This window comes from Nycticebus coucang, chromosome 16 (assembly GCF_027406575.1).
Source record: "Nycticebus coucang isolate mNycCou1 chromosome 16, mNycCou1.pri, whole genome shotgun sequence".
Classification (NCBI taxonomy): domain Eukaryota; kingdom Metazoa; phylum Chordata; class Mammalia; order Primates; family Lorisidae; genus Nycticebus; species Nycticebus coucang.
The window spans coordinates 95,469,740-95,486,431 of record NC_069795.1 but is presented as its reverse complement, the minus strand read 5'-3'; the positions used below and the strand labels follow the sequence as shown (position 1 = coordinate 95,486,431).

Here is a 16,692-nt window from a genome sequence, read left to right as displayed (position 1 = left end):
ATTGTACTGAAATGGAATTTGCTGCTAGAAGGCTGAAAAATCTAAATTTTTATGATGTTGTTCTGGATTTTATATTAATGGATTCCTTTGAAGATTTAGAAAATTTACTTATCTCCATACAGAATGTAGTAAATAATCATGGACTAAACTCTTCCTTCTAAGAAACCACTATGGCTTCAAAATGGTGGTCAGTACTGAAACAGAAAAGGCAACAGATGAAGGTCCCAGGTAGATTTTTTTTTTTTTCCCTTTTTCTATGCCATTTGTGAACATATCAGCCCTGTCCTGCCATGGGGCTTTTTTGGTTCTAGAAATTCTCTCCTTGATTTATTTTGCTTCTTTAAGAATCAAGTTCTTTCTTTCTCAAAGACATTTTTGACTCCAAGAACATGTACCATTTAAGTGTAGAGACTTTGGGTGAGTATGTCATGCTGTTACTCATTTGCCTGACTGAACTTTTACCAGCCTATCTTGGAGCGGATCCCCTGAGGCAGTAGTTGTATAAGTAGTCATGCTTAGGTTATATCTAGTGGGCTTTGTTGAAAGCCAAAGTACAATAAATATTGAGAGAACCATATAATTTGAGTGTGCTATGAAATATTTTGAGATAACATATACAGCAGAACCTCCATAGCTGACCACCTTCTTAAGTTGACCTAATTTTTATAGGCTGGATATATACCACGCGTGTACATATCAGTACCATAGGCTTGGTTCCTTATGGTGACCTTATGGTGACCGCTTCTGTATGTTGACCAGTTGTTATAGTCCCTTGGGTGGTCAATTTATAAAGGTACTTCTGTATTATAAAATCAATAAAATAGACGGATATGAACTCAAGGAGGAGCAAAAATCTGGAAAGTAACGAGTGACTGGCTGCATGTGATAGAGACTGAGGTGGGAGGATTGCTTGAGGCCAGAAGTTGGAGGCTGCAGTGAGGTGAGCTGTGATTAAGCCTGGGTGACAGAGTAAAACTTTGTCTCAAAAAACAAACAAATAAACAAAAAAAGTAACTATTATACTTGCACAAAAGTTTGTCATTGAATTTCCAGGTAGTGTATCCAAAGTGGCATTTTACAATCTTCAGGTAATAATTTAATTTGTGAAATATTGTGATTTCATAGGAATATTGCTTGAATTGAAGTACTTGGAAATTAATTCATTTATCGTCTTTAAGCTGTCTGAAATGTCCAGTGTCATTCTCAAAAGCTCTGTTTTTATGGTTTGCCCCTTGAAACTTTAACATTTCCTGATGGTTCCATAAGTCATTTCAATATTCCCCTGAGAGGTTTTACAATTTTATTTGCTGTTCTGATGAACACCTTAAAATGTGTGCAAATATTTGAGTGTTTGTCTAATTATTTCTTTAGGATAAACTCTTATGAAAAAAAGATTGAATGTTGGGCGGCGCCTATGGCTCAGTGAGTAGGGTGCCAGCCCCATATTCCAAAGGTGGCGGGTTCAAACCTGGCCCTGGCCAAACTGCAATAAAAAATAGCCGGGCGTTGTGGTGGGCGCCTGTAGTCCCAGCTATTCGGGAGGCTGAGGCAAGAGAATCACCTAAGCCCAGGAGATGGAGGTTGCTGTGAGCTGTGTGACGCCATGGCATTCTACCGAGGGTGATAAAGTGAGACTCTGTACAAAAAAAAAAAGATTGAATGTTTAAAATTTTCTGTTGCTAGTCCAAGTGCAGTGGCTCACGCTTGTAATCCTAGCACTCTGGAAGGCTGAGGTGGCAGGATCTTTTCAACTCAGGAGTTCAAGGCCAGCCTGAGCAAGAGTGAGACCCTATCTCTATTAAAAGCAGAAAAACTATCTGGGTGTTGTGGCAGGTGCTGTAGTCCCAGCTGCTTGCAATGCTGAGGTAGGAGGATCTCTTGAGCCCAGGAAGATCACTTGTGTCCAAGAGTTTGAGTTTGCTGTGAACTGATGATGCCACTGTTCTCTACCCAGGGTGACAGAATGAGACTCTGTCTCAAAAAAAATTTTTTTTTCACTTGCTGAGATTCTCTTTTAGACAGGTGCAGTCATTTACATCCCCACCAGCAGTGTATGAGAGTACACGTTTCAACAAATCCTTGACAAGTTTTCATATGAAGATTTTTATAAAAGCTTTGGTAATCTGGTATTTTGTTCTAATTTGCTTTAGTGAGGCTGAACATTTTTCTTATTTTTGGCCACTATTATTCTTTCTGTGAATTTCTCAGGCCAATTTTCTAGTAGGTGTATGTGTAGGTGTTTTTCTTATTAGTTCTTAAGAACTCCTGGGCTGTTAATGTTAATCCAGCATCTGCTGTAGTTGGTAAGGTCTTTTGGCGGGGATGGTGAAGGACGAAGAACATTTAAGATTCGCCTTATCGTCTAATTGGGCATATTTGAATATAGACTCCTATTTTAATCATAGAAAGTATAAAATGTTGGGAAACAATGCAGATCACTAAGATATACTTAGTGATATGGGTTCTTGAGTTCATTTAGCTGATATAAAATTTTTTTTCCTTTTTTTATTGTTTGGAATTCATTGAGGATATAAAGAATTAGGTTGCCCTTACTGCATTTGTTAGATAAAGTCTCTCTTACAATCGTGTCCCGAAGAGGTGTGCCATGCACCAAAATGAGATTAATTTTGTTTTAGCTGATATAATGTTAATATTTTGAAAAAAATCTGCCTTTGATTCTTGCCTAATTTCTTAACAGAATAATTTTTTTTAACAAAAATTACTTTCTAATTATCATTTTGTATTAGTTTATGGGATATATCAATTCTATTTTGTTTTCCTTAAATCTGTTTAATAGATTGTTTATTTGAAAGCCAAATCAATTAATAAAAACATGTATGAAGTTTTCTTAAATGTTTAATGATGAGCCCTGTGGACGTTGAGGCCTAGGAAGGCAGGGTGCCGCCTGTCTGTGGCTGGGGTAGCCACCTCCGGGTGAGGGTAGCATGCTAAGGATTTGATCTTCCATACTTGCTAGGCTCACTCTGTGTGACTCAATTCACAAGAGACAAAGTCTCAAAGTCAAGGTGTTTGTTTTTTAGTTCCTAATGAGAACCACAACTGCCAGTAAGTGGGATGTTTGTGTCGGTTTGACCAGTACATTCCTTCCCTCTGGGAAGCTGAATTATATTTAGAAGATTGCTTGGTGAATATGGAATCCGAGAAGGTTATAGGCACAAATATTTAATGGTGGTGTGATCTGATCATCCTGGTTTCCTTTTCCCAAATAAGGGTATATTTGTTCAGTAAGAAATTCCTACTCAGCCTTGAGGTCTTAACTTAGCTGTTATTTCTTCAGAGAAGCCCTGCTCCCCCTTAGGCAAGGTCAGTGCGGTAGCATGTGCAGTAAAGACGGGTCCCATCTCAGGTTCCACTCTGGGTCCCCATGGGTACAACAACAAACAAACCAACTAAGAAACAGATAGCCACATATACAAACAAAATGCTTTCCTCTGTGGGAGAAGGCATTGTTTTGGTGAAGCAAGGATGAGGATCTCCGCAGAAGGAGAGCAGGGCGGGATGGAGGCCAGAGTGTGTGTGTTTTTCTTCAATCATGGAAGCTAGTCTATCTGAGCAGGTGCTGCAGTGCCTTGGGTGATGGCATGGGTCTTCCTGGGATGCTCAGGGCAGCAGTGAGATTGCCCATCCCGCTGGCTGTGCCAGCTCAATAGCACATTACTGTGGCCTTTGGGCATCTTTACCTCTGATCTGGCCATAAGCTCCCTGGAGTTTCTCACAGCCTGGGGATTTGGATTTCAGGCATGGATGTCTTCATTTTGGTTTCAGCCTGGCTTGTGCCCCTCCTATGTGCTTCTGTGGCACCTTATGCAGTTCCCTTGTGGTACATTCCCTGAGACCTTGTAATTGTTTGGTGGTGTCACCTGGGTCAGCAGTGCCTGAGTGCCACATTTTTGTGCTCTGCTAGAACTCCATTGTCAAGTATAGCCCCTTGGATATAGTAGTTGCTCAAGAAATACTGTGGAATAAACAGATGGAGGAAGGTGGTACAAACAAAATTTGTTCCTCTCATGTACCCCTTTTCTTTCTTTTTAAAAATTTTATTGACATTTTTTTACTTTTACCTGTTTTCTTTTCCTGACTATGATCTAGGTGTTGTCTGACCTGGGAGTTCTACTCTCTCTTTGAAGCAATTGTGTAATACATGTTAACCTAATCGATTGTGTGTATTTTTTCTAGTGTAGTTGCTGGAATATTCTCATTTCTCTTCTTCTCCTGTCTGTGGCAGCTGACTTTTCTGCACACAAATATAAACTCATGGTGGAGAGGTGCGGCTTGGGTAGACAGATCAGCTCTTATTCTGAGGAGAACCTTTCCTCACACGCTCCTCTGACTTACTACATGGTGTTTGACCAGAGTCTTGCTTTCTCTCTGCTTGAGCTATGACCGGGGCAGCCACAACAGGTTCCCTGGCTTTGTTTCTCTTTCTAAACACAAGAACTTCTCCCTTCTGCATTCCTGTGTGGGAATCTGAGGGAGGAGTTAGACTTCTGCCATTTTCTGGGACTTAGTAACAGGACCCCAAAGTCACATGACTAGGCCATCGCCAAGAAGATGTGTGTTGAGGTCTTTCACACCAAAGTGCCATTTCTCTGAGACTATTTGAAATATTAAGCTTTAAATTTATGAGGGCATAAATGATCTTATTTAACATTATATCCTTAGTACCCTGTTTCCCCGAAAATAAGACATCCTCCAAAAGTAAGACCTACTTACAGGAAAGATAAGACGTCCCCTGAAAATAAAACCTAGCGCGTCTTTGGGAGCACACCTTAAAATAAGACACTGTCTTATTTTTGGGGAAACAGGGTATCTTTCTCTGTTTTGTGTCCAGTAAATACATGTTGAATATGCTGAAAGAGTGAATTATTCTGCGTGGATAAACAAGGAGGGCCAGTGGCAGGTACACTGGTCCTAACAGAGTACTATTTAATAGAATTGTTTTGATCTTTGGGAATTACTTATAAAATAGTTTTTTTTTTTTTCAATCAAAAAATTAAAGTAAATTTACTTTTTTAAAATTAAAATAATTTTTTTGAGACAGAATCTTTCTCTGAAGCCCTGGCTAGTGTGGCATGGCCTTAGCCTAGCTCACAGCAACCTGATACTCCCGGGCTCAAGTGATCCTCCTGTCTCAGCCTCCCAAGTAGCTGGGACTATAGGTGCCCACCACAATGCCTAGCTATTTTTTTAGTTTTAGTAGAAATCGGGTCTTGCTCTTGCTCAGGCTGGTCTTGAACTCCTGAGCTCAAGGGATCCTCCTGCCTCAGCCTCCCAGAGTGCTAGGATTGCAGACATGAGCTTGGCATAAAATAAATTTAGAAAAAAACAGAAATGGAAAAAAGGAATCTTCCCATTCAGCTATTGCAAATGACTAGTACTAGTGTGAAATAATTCCTTACAGAATCTCAACCTTGGTTTCAGTCTTAGTCTCTGCTAACTTTCCCTTAACCTTTGGACTTACTGCACATACTATTTTCTAATATGCTTGTTACACCTGAATGGGGTGTTCTGTTCTACAAGTTTTCATTTATCTTTTCTATGGATTGCTGCCTCCTGTTCTCTGTGGTTCAGTTTGCTATTTAACTTGAAATGAAACAACGACTGGTTTACTTCTAAAAGGAACATAGTTACCTCAGCGGCTTGGACTGTTTGTGGAAAGAACCCTCTGTGGACTTCTAACTGTCTTTGTGGACTCCAGGTTTTAGGCCAAGTTGTGGAGCATCAAGGGTGAGACTCATCAGGCTTTGCTCATTTGCTGCTGTAGTTTCTGAGCCTAACACCTGATTTTGCCAAGCTAGAGTTGGACACAAAATGAGTTTCCCAGTGAAAAGCACGTAAGATAGTGTTCGCAGCTCCTGAGTTCATTTAAATTTTTTTCTGTTACAACATATTATAAATTCTTCCTGATTGTCAAGTGGGATCACAGTTCATTTTTAGATTTCTTGTATGTTACTCACTAAACTGTTTTTGTCATTGGCATAATAAATAACTATAGCACTTGAACAAATTATGTTGTATCTTTGGAGCTATTACTGAGGGAGGTATGAAATGTTATTTTTTATTATTTATTTAATTAATTAATTTTTTTTTTTTTTTTTTTGAGACAAGAGTCTCATTTAGTTACCCTGGGATGAGTGCCCTGGTGTCATAGCTCACAGCAATCTCACACGTTTGGGCTCAAGTGATTCACTTGCCTTAGCATCCCAAGTAGCTGAGATTAAAGGTGTCCGCCACAACACCTGGCAATTTTTTTTAGAGATGGGGTCTTGCTCTTTGCTCAGGCTGCTCTGGAACTCCCGAGCTCAAGCAGTCCACATGCCTCAGCCTCCCAGAGTGCTGGGATTAAAGGCGTGAGCCACTGTGCTTGTCAAAATGTTATTTTCTTAATGTGACAGGAACCTAATGAGTTAAAAACAGTAGATAGATGTGTGAGGCCCACTTATTTCAAAATCCTAGGCCAATGCCAGTGGTGTAGTTCTAACAATTTCATTATTTTCTAATAGAGCTCTGATAATTAGAGGCTTGACATCTTGTCTTTAAACTATCTCAGTAATTAATAATTAGAGTTAAAGTGCCTATTGAGTGCCATTTTCACATTCCAACTAGTATTGGAGTGATAGTTTTTTGTCACTTGTCATAAATTAAAAATACTATTAATATATTTGTTCTTTTTTTTTTTTGTGAGACTGAGTCTCACTTTGTTGTCCTGGTGTTGTGATGTCATAGTATTACTGGAATTTCTTTCTTCAATAGGTCCTTGGTCTCAGGGATTTGAAGAATGAACCTATGGGCCACAGATCAGTGGTAAGATAGGATTTTATTAGGCAGAAAGGAATACAGAAGGAGTAAAAGTACCAGAGCTTCTGAACAGAAGGACTGAAGGAACCCCCACAGCTCTGGCAGAGGGAAAGACCCAAGTGGGAAGTCTCCATGTGGGTCCTTTGTCTAGGGGTATAAGGTCTTGAGAATTAGATTTCACTAGGAATTGGTATATGGAAACGCTTTTTCAATGTCAATGAGCGTTACTGACGAATGAATGCAGTTCCTCCAGGTTGGGGCAAAAGGTCAGGGTGTTCCCTTCATGATATTGCATAGGCCGAAGAAAACTGTGGTCCCCTCTCCAGCCTTGAATGGGGGAACCCTGTATCAATAGCTCACTGTGACCTCAAAGTCTTCGGCTCAGGTGATCCTCCTGTCTCAGCCTCTCAAGTAGCTGGGACTATAGGTGCATGCCACAACACCTAGCTATTTTTAAAGACAGGGTCTCGCTCTTGTTCAGGCTGTTCTTGAACTCTTTCAGATTGCTAGTGTTACAGGTATAAGCCACTGTACCCGGCCTGGCATTAATATACTTATTTCAAGTTACTGGTTCAAAGATTTTTTTTTTTTTTTTTTTAGTATTTAAACTTTTTGGAACATTTTTAAATTGGGCTAAGATTTTTTCTTTTGCTTTTGAGCATACTGGATGACATTTAAAAAACTATAAATGAGAGCAGCTATCCACAAGTTATATTTGTCCCCTAGGAGAAGAGAAGTAGAAAAGAAAGCTGTGCAATGTTTTATTAATAATGGAAGGATTTCCTTTGGAGAGAAGTGAGTTTCACATATGTGGGTATGGGGCAGAAGGTCCACACAATAGATGTGTATGACTCTTTCTTCTTGGTGATGTTCTAATGAATAGGAAACTCCTTGGAAACTCTAATTTTTTGTTTGTCCTAAAGAGTGATATCTTTATATATGCTTTCCTTGTAACAGATTTTTGTTTTTTAATTTAGAAGTGAAGAAATTGTGGGTTCGGGGTCTTCATTCCTGTTAAGGCCCTAGGATGATGCTTCACCAAGTCAGATAGTATCCTAACAAAATCTTAAGAAATACTCTAGTGTACGGGGAAGGGGACTGGGGCAGGAGTCAGACCACCTGGGTTCTGGGCCACCTGCGGGATTTAATGGTTTAACCTTTTATGCAGGTCTTTTCCTTATTTGCAAGATGGCCTTGAAAATGTCCCTGTTCTGTCTAACTGCAGTGCTGTGAGGATGGGATAGTGGATCAGATAGCTTTGGAGAACTCTCCAACTTCACTTGTGCACTTGAGGATCTTGGTAAAATGCGGATTCTCATAGGCAGGCCTTGAGTGGGGCCCCAGATCCTGCATTTCTAATGAGCCCCCCCAGGTACTGCTGCTCCTTTAATCCGTGCACCCCACCCTGAGGAGCAAGGTTTAGTCTAAAGCATTATGATGTCAGGTGCGATTGTTATTATTACCCTGAGGAGAGAAGCTGCCGCCTTAGCACAGAGATTCCCCAACACTAGTGTGCCACAGATGGCCAAGAGGTGGGTCCCTGAGGCCCTAGGGCAGTGGCACAGGCCCTGGGGTGGCCAGAGCCTTCTGAATTCCTCTGGAGTTCCAAGAACACCCCCATTTTCTGTGTGAGGTCTACGGCGGACCCCTTGGGAAGCACTCTACAGTGTCCACAGATCTCCCGCTGGTTCTGAGGGATACTGGCTGGTGTGGAGGTGTGAGGACATAGAGGTTTCCACAAGCAGAATTTTGTTTTGTCCTGGACTAACACCCCGACCAGCTATTTGATGCTCCTGAGGGCCTGTGTGGTCTCTGTGTCCCCAGGAGGGTCCCTGCCCTGAGTAGATGTCTGTTGCTGCCTCCTTTTCCCCCTACCTCTTCCTGAGCTTGGATTTATATGTGTGCCACTGCGGTCTCCATCAGACAAATCAAGTGTTAGACATTTATATTTGTATAATTTAGATTTATTTTAACTTTAGGTACTATTCTTTTTTTTTTTCTTTTCTTGTTTTAGAAAACTTTTTTTTAACTTTCTATAGTGTCAAAAGAATTAAAATATGAATATATTTACAAAATATGCCTGTGTATTGTTTACTGGTTGTCATTTGTCTTTTCCCCTGTCCAGTGTTATTAACTTTTTTGTTTTCAGGAAGGTAGAACATGGGCTGCAACTAGGAGCCTCCTATATTCTCTTTTTATTTATTTAATTTAAACTAATAGAGAGTACAGATGTTTAGGTTACATTGTTTTCAGTTTTAGGGTGAAGTTCAAGTTGTAGTTGAGACCTTCACCTAGGGGTTGTGCTGAACTTTTTGTTTTGTCCAATTATATATCACAAGCCTGGTGTTCTATAGGAGCTCAAAAACCTCCCTGAGTGTTCAGTGACGTGATTACAGATCTCAGTGCTTATTTTCTCTTTACCCTCTAGATGTTTATTCTTTTCAAGAAGAGGAACCTGTTCTGGATCCTCATTTGGCCAAGCACTTGGCGCATTTTGGAATTGATATGCTTCACATGCACGGGGTGAGAAGGTCTACTTTTGTTTTTGTTCCTGCCTTATGGGGGATGGAGTTGAGGGAGAAATGGAGGGAGAGGGAACTTTGGTTTATTTAATATACAGGGTAGCAATTGCACATGAACCTTATGGCCACCCTGTATAATTCCTCAAACAGATCATTTTATAGGTTCAGCCTTTAATTATGGCATTTACTTCTTATGAAGTCTGATGAAGTTACAGAAGACTCACAAACACAAGATAATGTTCTTTTTTTTTTTGGCATTTACTTCTTCAATTTAATTAATGAGTGTTTTCTTTTGGTTAGCAGCTTAGATTTTTTATGTTGCAATAAAAAAGGCACCTCATCACGGATAATTCTGGTGTAGTAGGAGTTGACTTGCAAAGTTTCTGTTTCCTCTGATGGGCCGTTGCATGAATCACCCTTCATTCATGAAAGGGAGAAGGTACCAGGAGTTGATCTTTAAAATGATCTGTGACCAACATCACTTTAATTTCAGGAATGAAGCAGAGCTCCTAGGTAGTGGTTCTCAACCTTCCTAATGCTGCAACCCTTTAAAACAGTTCCTGTGGGTCGCAACCTACAGGTTGAGAACCGTTGTCCCAGAGGACAGAACAAATAACCCAACTGTTAACCCAATTTGTTAACTGTTACTGTTGGTGGGAAAGCTTTGCTTCATTTCATATTGTGCTTGCAAGTCGGCCTCATGCCTATGTAATGTTTTTATTTTATAAGAAACTATTTAAATGTGCATTTGTTGCAGCCCTTCCCTCCCAAGCCCCCTGCCTCTCACGCTCCTATTCCATTTGTCTACTCTTTCTCACTCACTCCTCTTGTTCATTCACTTTTTCTTCTTTAAACCGCCCTCCTTTTTCAAGGCACTCCCAACCTTGTGGTTTTACTCTGTGTCCTCTGTACCTGACTTGCTTTCTGTTTGTTACAGTGACTTTTCTCTCATGGATTCCTATTTGTCTTTTGTCTTCCTCCTATCTCCTTCCCTCTCTTTCTCTCTCTCTTTTTTATTTTTATTTTTTTTTTTGAGACAGAGCCTCAAACTGTCACCCTGGGTAGAGTGCTGTGGTGTCACAGCTCACAGCAACCTCAAACTCTCGGGCTTAAGTGATTCTCCTGCCTCAGCCTCCCAAGTAGCTGGGACTAGAGGTGCCCACCACACTGCCCGGCTATTTTTTGGTTGCAGCCGTCATTGTTGTTTGGCAGGCCTGGACTGAATTCGAACCCGCCAGCTCAGGTATATGTGGCTGGTGCCTTAGCCGCTTGAGCCACCGGTGCCGAGCCATCTTTCTTTCTCTTTTAAAAATATTTTTCGTGTGTGTATGTGTATTTTAAATTGTGGTAAAATATACACACCCTAAAATCCACCATTTTAACCATGTTTAACTGTGCATTTTTCTGGCATCAATTGCATTCATGTTGTTGTGCAACTATCACCACCTTTCAGTCTCTTTTAAGTAGATTGTTTATTTTTCTATGTAACTGGGGGAAAGTGGCAGAAACACCCATGATATTAGCAATGACTCTTGGGACATGCTCTTTGAATGAGAATCACATGAAAGTTGTTTTACTTCAATGACTGTCTCAGACAGAGAATGGGCTCTGGGACAATGACCTCAAGCCAAGGGTCAGCGAGTGGGAAGTGATCCAGGAGTCGGGGACGAAGCTGAAGCCCATGTACGGGCCTGGGTACACGGGTTTGAAGAACCTGGGCAACAGCTGCTACCTGAGCGCTGTCATGCAGGCCATCTTCAGCATCCCGGAGTTCCAGAGAGCGTAAGTGACTTGCAGGCCCTGCTGTGCCGGGTGCTGGGTTTAGTTGCCCCCTCTTCTGTGGCCTGACCTCAGAGGGAGGCTGTGTGGGAAGTCTTGACAAGTGCCGTGGGGGTTGGGTGAGATGAGGGGAAACTGAGAAACTGAGAAACAGCCACAAAGGTTTGTTATGTTAACAATGGCTTCTGCTTTTAGGCCATCTGTCTGTGTGCCAAGAGTATGTTCATTGTTAACCTTCACAGCAAGCCTGCCAGACCCTCCTACAGAAGCACTAGGGAGGTCCAGTGATTTGTTTGGTCAGTGTCTTCCTTCTGGTGGAGTTTCTTTGAAGATTTAGGATTTTCAGTTTTTCCTACTTTTTAAAATTTTTGTTGAGACAGTCTCTGTCGCTCTGGGTAGAGTGCTGTGGCATCATAGCTCACAGCAATTGCACACTCTTGGGCTCATCCAATCCTCCTGCCTCAGCCTCCCAAGTAGCTGGGACTACAGGCACCCACCACAATGCCCAGCTAGTTTTTCTACTTTTAGTAAGGCGGGGTCTCTACTAAACTCATGAGCTCAGGTGATCTACCCACCTTGGAATGGTTCTGGCAGAACCCACCCCCAGGGAACACACAGCCACTCGAAGAAATAGGTATTGGGTATAATACCTCAGAGTGCTGGAATTACAGGTTCACTGAGCCACCACACCTGGCCAGGATTTTCTATGTTTGCTACTCAGAGTGTAGGTCACAGATAGGTTGCTTCTCCCTGGACTGCTGGGTGTGTGGGTCTTTGACGGGGGGTATGGAAATTGAGAAGGAGTGTTTACACTCACTGAGTGTGGCGATTTGACACTGCTTTGTCTTACAGTGAATGTTGCATTTTTCTAGCAATTTCTCTTTGTTCTCTTTTTGAAGGTATCTTCTGTATGTGTTCACATAAACAAAAGAGCTAGCCGCTCACTACAGATACTCTGGGAGGCACTGACTGAGGAGCTCTCTACTTGGCCAGGCTGCCTTCCTCCCGCCGTACGTAGGACGGAGCAGCTACGTCTGCAGCCACAGAGGGCAGCAGGCTCAGGGTCAGCTGAGTCTAGACATGCCAGCTCAGTTTTCCCTCCTCAAAGTCTGCCAGAACCAAAGCCATGTCTTGGGGTCTCAGAGTCTCCTGGACATTGCAGGGTCTATGACCATTTTCTTCCTTTGGTTGTGCTGAGGATAGGAAGCTGCAGAGCCCAGGAGCTGTGGCTGGTGTAGCCATTGCCTGAGCTTAGAGAGTAATCTCCAGTGTGCTCCAGAGTGGATTAGCTTGCACCTTGGTTCAAGTGTACAAGTGCACACGTGTATGCTAGCACAGGGCAGTGTTTTACACACAAGGAGCTCATGGCTTTATTAGTGCTTGGTCAAAAGTATGTCAGATAACCTTTTCTTTCCTTTCTTGGGGTTTGAAGACTTAGCTCTTCCTGCCGTTTTCTGGCTTTAAAGATACACAGTTAGTTTTCCATGTCTATTTTTTCTTTTTTCATCTAGCCAATAGACAGTGAGTTCTGGTCTGCTCAGTAGTGGCCGAGGGTGTGTGTGGGTCCGTGGTGGACAGGAGGACGTGGAACCCACCCCAGGGAACACACAGCCACTCGAAGAAATAGGTTATTGGGTATAATCATAGGAACAACTGCCACTTATAAACGTGGTATATTCTGTGGAGGGAACGAGGAGGAGGAGGTCAGAGGTCAGAGGGAGCCTCTGTAGAGGGGAATTACCCCTGGTGGGTGTGCTGGAGGAAAGGAGGCAGAGGGTTCGGATGGAGGGTGGGCGAGTTGGAAGCTCTGAGATAGGAAACCCTTCCAGCAGTACACATCATGTGTCGTGTTATTTTTATAAATTCTTATGCATGCCTCATACTTGTATTATTATCATTTGATTGGGAAACTGTAGCTTCAGCTTATATGACTCATGCTCCAAGATATTTTCCTTGATAATGTTGAAGGAATGTCCTTCTGTGAGGTGTTGTATAATTATTTCTTTTAAACTAGCATGGGAGAAACTTATGTTCTTTTGTTATAAAGCCCAACAACACTTTGGGTGCTTTACAGTCTACAGTTTTTAAAGATTCTTCCTACACTTCAAAGTTAGGTGAAGAATTAACTTACTGAATTTTTTCTTTAAGGAAAAAGTGTACCTCATATCTGTGCTTTGAATTTAAAATTCGAATCCCTCTCCAGTCTTGTTTTAAGAGTTTTGGAATTTTACAATATAGTGTCTAATATTTTATATCCTATTTTCTAAGCCTTTACTGAATGTCTTAGAATATGAGTAAGCTGCTATTCACAGCTGTCTTCAGGCTTCCCGTCCTTTGACCAAATGTCACTGAGTTGAAATGCTTTCTCTTCAAAGCCCTTCTTGCCCAGCAGCACTAACTCAGTGGAGTTGGATCCAGGAGCCGTGTCTTCATTTTGAAAGTAGAAAGAGTGACTTATGGAAGATTAAATGACTTAATCACAGTGTGATTCAGGAGCATCAGCCTCATTCCTTGATTCTCAGCCACTTGGACCTGGTGTACATTTGAATCTAGTATATACATCATTCTTGACAAAGATCACATCTAAATAAACTTGTGTGCAAATTGAATGGCAACTAAGATGGGTTGACAGATAGTGCAAACATCTTTTTGAGAATCACTAAATTATAAACTAAAGGTCCAGTATTACTTGAAAGATTATCTAGCATTACTTCTGCATTTTAATTTATTTTATTTATTTTAATTATTTTATCTTAATAGATTTTTTTTTGAGACAGAGTCTCACTCTCTTTCCCTGGGTAGAGTGCTGTGACATCATCATAGCTCATAGCAATCTCAGTCTCTTGGGCTTAAGAGATCCTCTGGCTCCAGCCTCCCAAGTAGCTGGGACTATAGGCACCTGCTGTGATGCCTGGTTAGTTTTTCTGTTTTTAGTAGAGATGGGGTCTTATTCTTGGTTAGGCTCATCTTAAATTCCTGAGCTCAAGCAATCCACCCCCTTTATCTTCCCAGAGTTCTAGGATTACAGGTGTGAGCCAACATACCCAGCCTATTTCTGCATTTTAATTTTGTTATAATGGTGGATATCCCTCACAAATTAGAAAATTGATACCTATTTTTAGCAAATGAACTTTCTTTTTTCCCTGGCCTCCAGGGCCACCAAACTGGATTTTCCTGACATCATGGATTTATCCCCTTGAACTTTGCATCTCTCTGCCAATCTTGTCTTAAAGAATAAGCCTTTTTACCAACATTCATCTCCACAGTGAGTTTTTTGTCTTGTTAGGTTTAGAGATGTGATAAAAACTGGATCATAAGAGGGCTGAGCGGCTCATCATGTTGTATATGTATTATTAGGAATTCTTCAGTGCGGCCTTGATGTCGTGTAGTTTAGCTCCAAAATTTGATTTATCTCTTATTTGGCTTTTACTATTTTGAAATTTCCTAGGTGAAATTCTTGCCCTAGTGATACATCCAACAGCTATTTGAATGGGACTGGCCCACAGAAGTATGCTCTGTTAATTTTGATGTAGGTACACACTCCGGGCTGTAGATTCTGAGTTTGTGGACAAGAGGTGCCTACAAGTTTCTAGAAGTTGAAAGATCCAACTAGAGGTCATTGCTAACTGATAGTGTGTCATGTTTCTCTGGGGCTTCATTGCAATCATATTTTTTCTGTTTGGTTATTCATAGCCAGTCATGGAAAGCTGGTTATGTGATTATCTGATGTGAATGTATGCATTCAACAATATTTACTGAGTACCTCTTACATGTCAGTTGTTGTTCTAGTGCTGGAGATGTGGAGATTCAGATAGAGTCTCTGCCTTCATGGAGATTATATTCCAGTAAGTAATCTCTAGAAAGATAGAGACTAAACAAGCAAATAAATAAATTATGCAATTTCAACTAGTATTGCATGCCAAGCAGAGTCACCAGATACAGGTAATAGTGAGCTAGGAAGGATGGGGAGTGGCTGCTCTTGTGTTGGTTACGTGTCTGGGGAGGTGACTTTTCAGTAGACCCAAAAGAAGCTGCCAAGCCAAGGTCTGTGGGGAGAGAGTCCCAGGAAGGAGACCACGGAAGTTATGACTTTGAGCCTGGCATGTCCTGGGGTAGCAAGAGTGGCAAATGGCCAGACATTGCGGGTTGGGGGAAGAATGGTGGCAGATGAGGTCAGAGAAGTGGGCAGAGCGGGGCACATGAAGGTTCAGAGAAAAGGGTGGCTCCTGGGTTATTCTTCCTAGAGCTGTCAGGCCCAGAGAGTCAAAGACTAAGGGGAGGAAGAAGGACAGCACAAGTGGAGGGCATGAAATAGAAAAGGAGGTTAGACATGGAAGGAGACTGTGCATTAAGATTAGAGGCCACCATCTATGTTAGCACGGCCCCCTCAAACTAACCTGGCCAGGAGGAGGACTGGACTGCTCAGGGCTGGCAGGTGGCAGGTGTAGCCAGCAGAGTGGCTCAGAGCATGGCTGTGGAACCGGGCTGCTGGCTGTGTTCTGGGTTTTGTCACTCCCTTCCTGGGAGAGTTTGGAGGCTGCCTAATGAATTTGGTTCCAGTCTTGCATCTCTCAAGTGGGGATGATGATGGTAATAATTTCTTCCTCACATGTTTGTCATGACGACTTGACTAGCGAGTACAAGAAGCCCTCAAGAAATGCTCTTGCCATCATTGGAACAATTCCTAATGTCAAAGAAAAAAAATCATCCAAGCACTTATTAAAGATGATAATAAGGCAAACTTTATTCATGGGAGGCCATGGTGATAGGTATAGGGACCATTGCCCTGGGGCCTTTCAGTGGGGGAGACATTGAACTCAACCCTGACTGCAGCAAGGACAAGTGGGGGTTCACTACCAAGGGGGCATGTGGATGGAAATCACTAAGAGGAAGCATCAAGGATAAAAGGTTTCTGGCCACCCAGACCTGGTGGGGCAGTCCATGGTGGTCACATACCATGGCTGGATTTTCTTTTTTTTTAGAGACAGAGTTTCACTTTGTCACCCTCGGTAGAGTGCCGTGGCATTATAGCTCACAGCAACCTCCAACTCCTGGGCTTAGGCGATTCTCTTGCCTCAGCCTCCTGAGTAGCTGGGACTACAGGTGCCTGCCACAACACCCGGCTATTTTTATTGTTGTTGTTGTTGCAGTTTGGCTGGGGCCGGGTTCAAACCCGCCACTCTTGGTGTATGGGGCTGGCGCCCTACCCACTGAGCCACAAGCGCCACCCCACCATGGCTGGATTTTCACTCAACTGACTTAATAGGATCCTTACTCAAACTGGATTCATAAGGACAGACAGGGAAGCCCACAATTGGGCCCACTCAAGAAGAGGACTTGGAAGAACTTGATTAAAGTTTTGGTCAAAATAGAAGAGTCTTGTCACTAACCAAACCATTTGTTTTCAAGGTGATGATTGTGATGGCACCAACCAGTGGTTCTTGACTCTGGCTACATGTTATAATCATTTGAAGAACTATTAAAAGATTTCCAAATCCTAGGCCTCAGAACATCTGGCTTTGGTATTTTTTTAAACAAACTTGTTGGGTGAGTCTAACTTGAAGCCAGGGTT

At 42.0% G+C, this 16,692-nt stretch overlaps 1 protein-coding gene across 4 annotated transcripts in view; it reads left to right on the top strand.

Annotated features, from left to right (window-relative positions):
- Positions 1-16,692, top strand: part of USP13 (ubiquitin specific peptidase 13) — a 180,004-nt gene that overhangs the window by 95,462 nt on the left and 67,850 nt on the right. For all 4 annotated transcript variants that reach the window (XM_053564766.1, XM_053564767.1, XM_053564770.1 and 1 more), the window contains 2 exons: positions 9,248-9,342; positions 10,936-11,123. In XM_053564766.1, the coding sequence (XP_053420741.1) occupies positions 9,248-9,342; positions 10,936-11,123 (283 nt within the window). The remainder of the gene's footprint in view (positions 1-9,247; positions 9,343-10,935; positions 11,124-16,692) is intronic.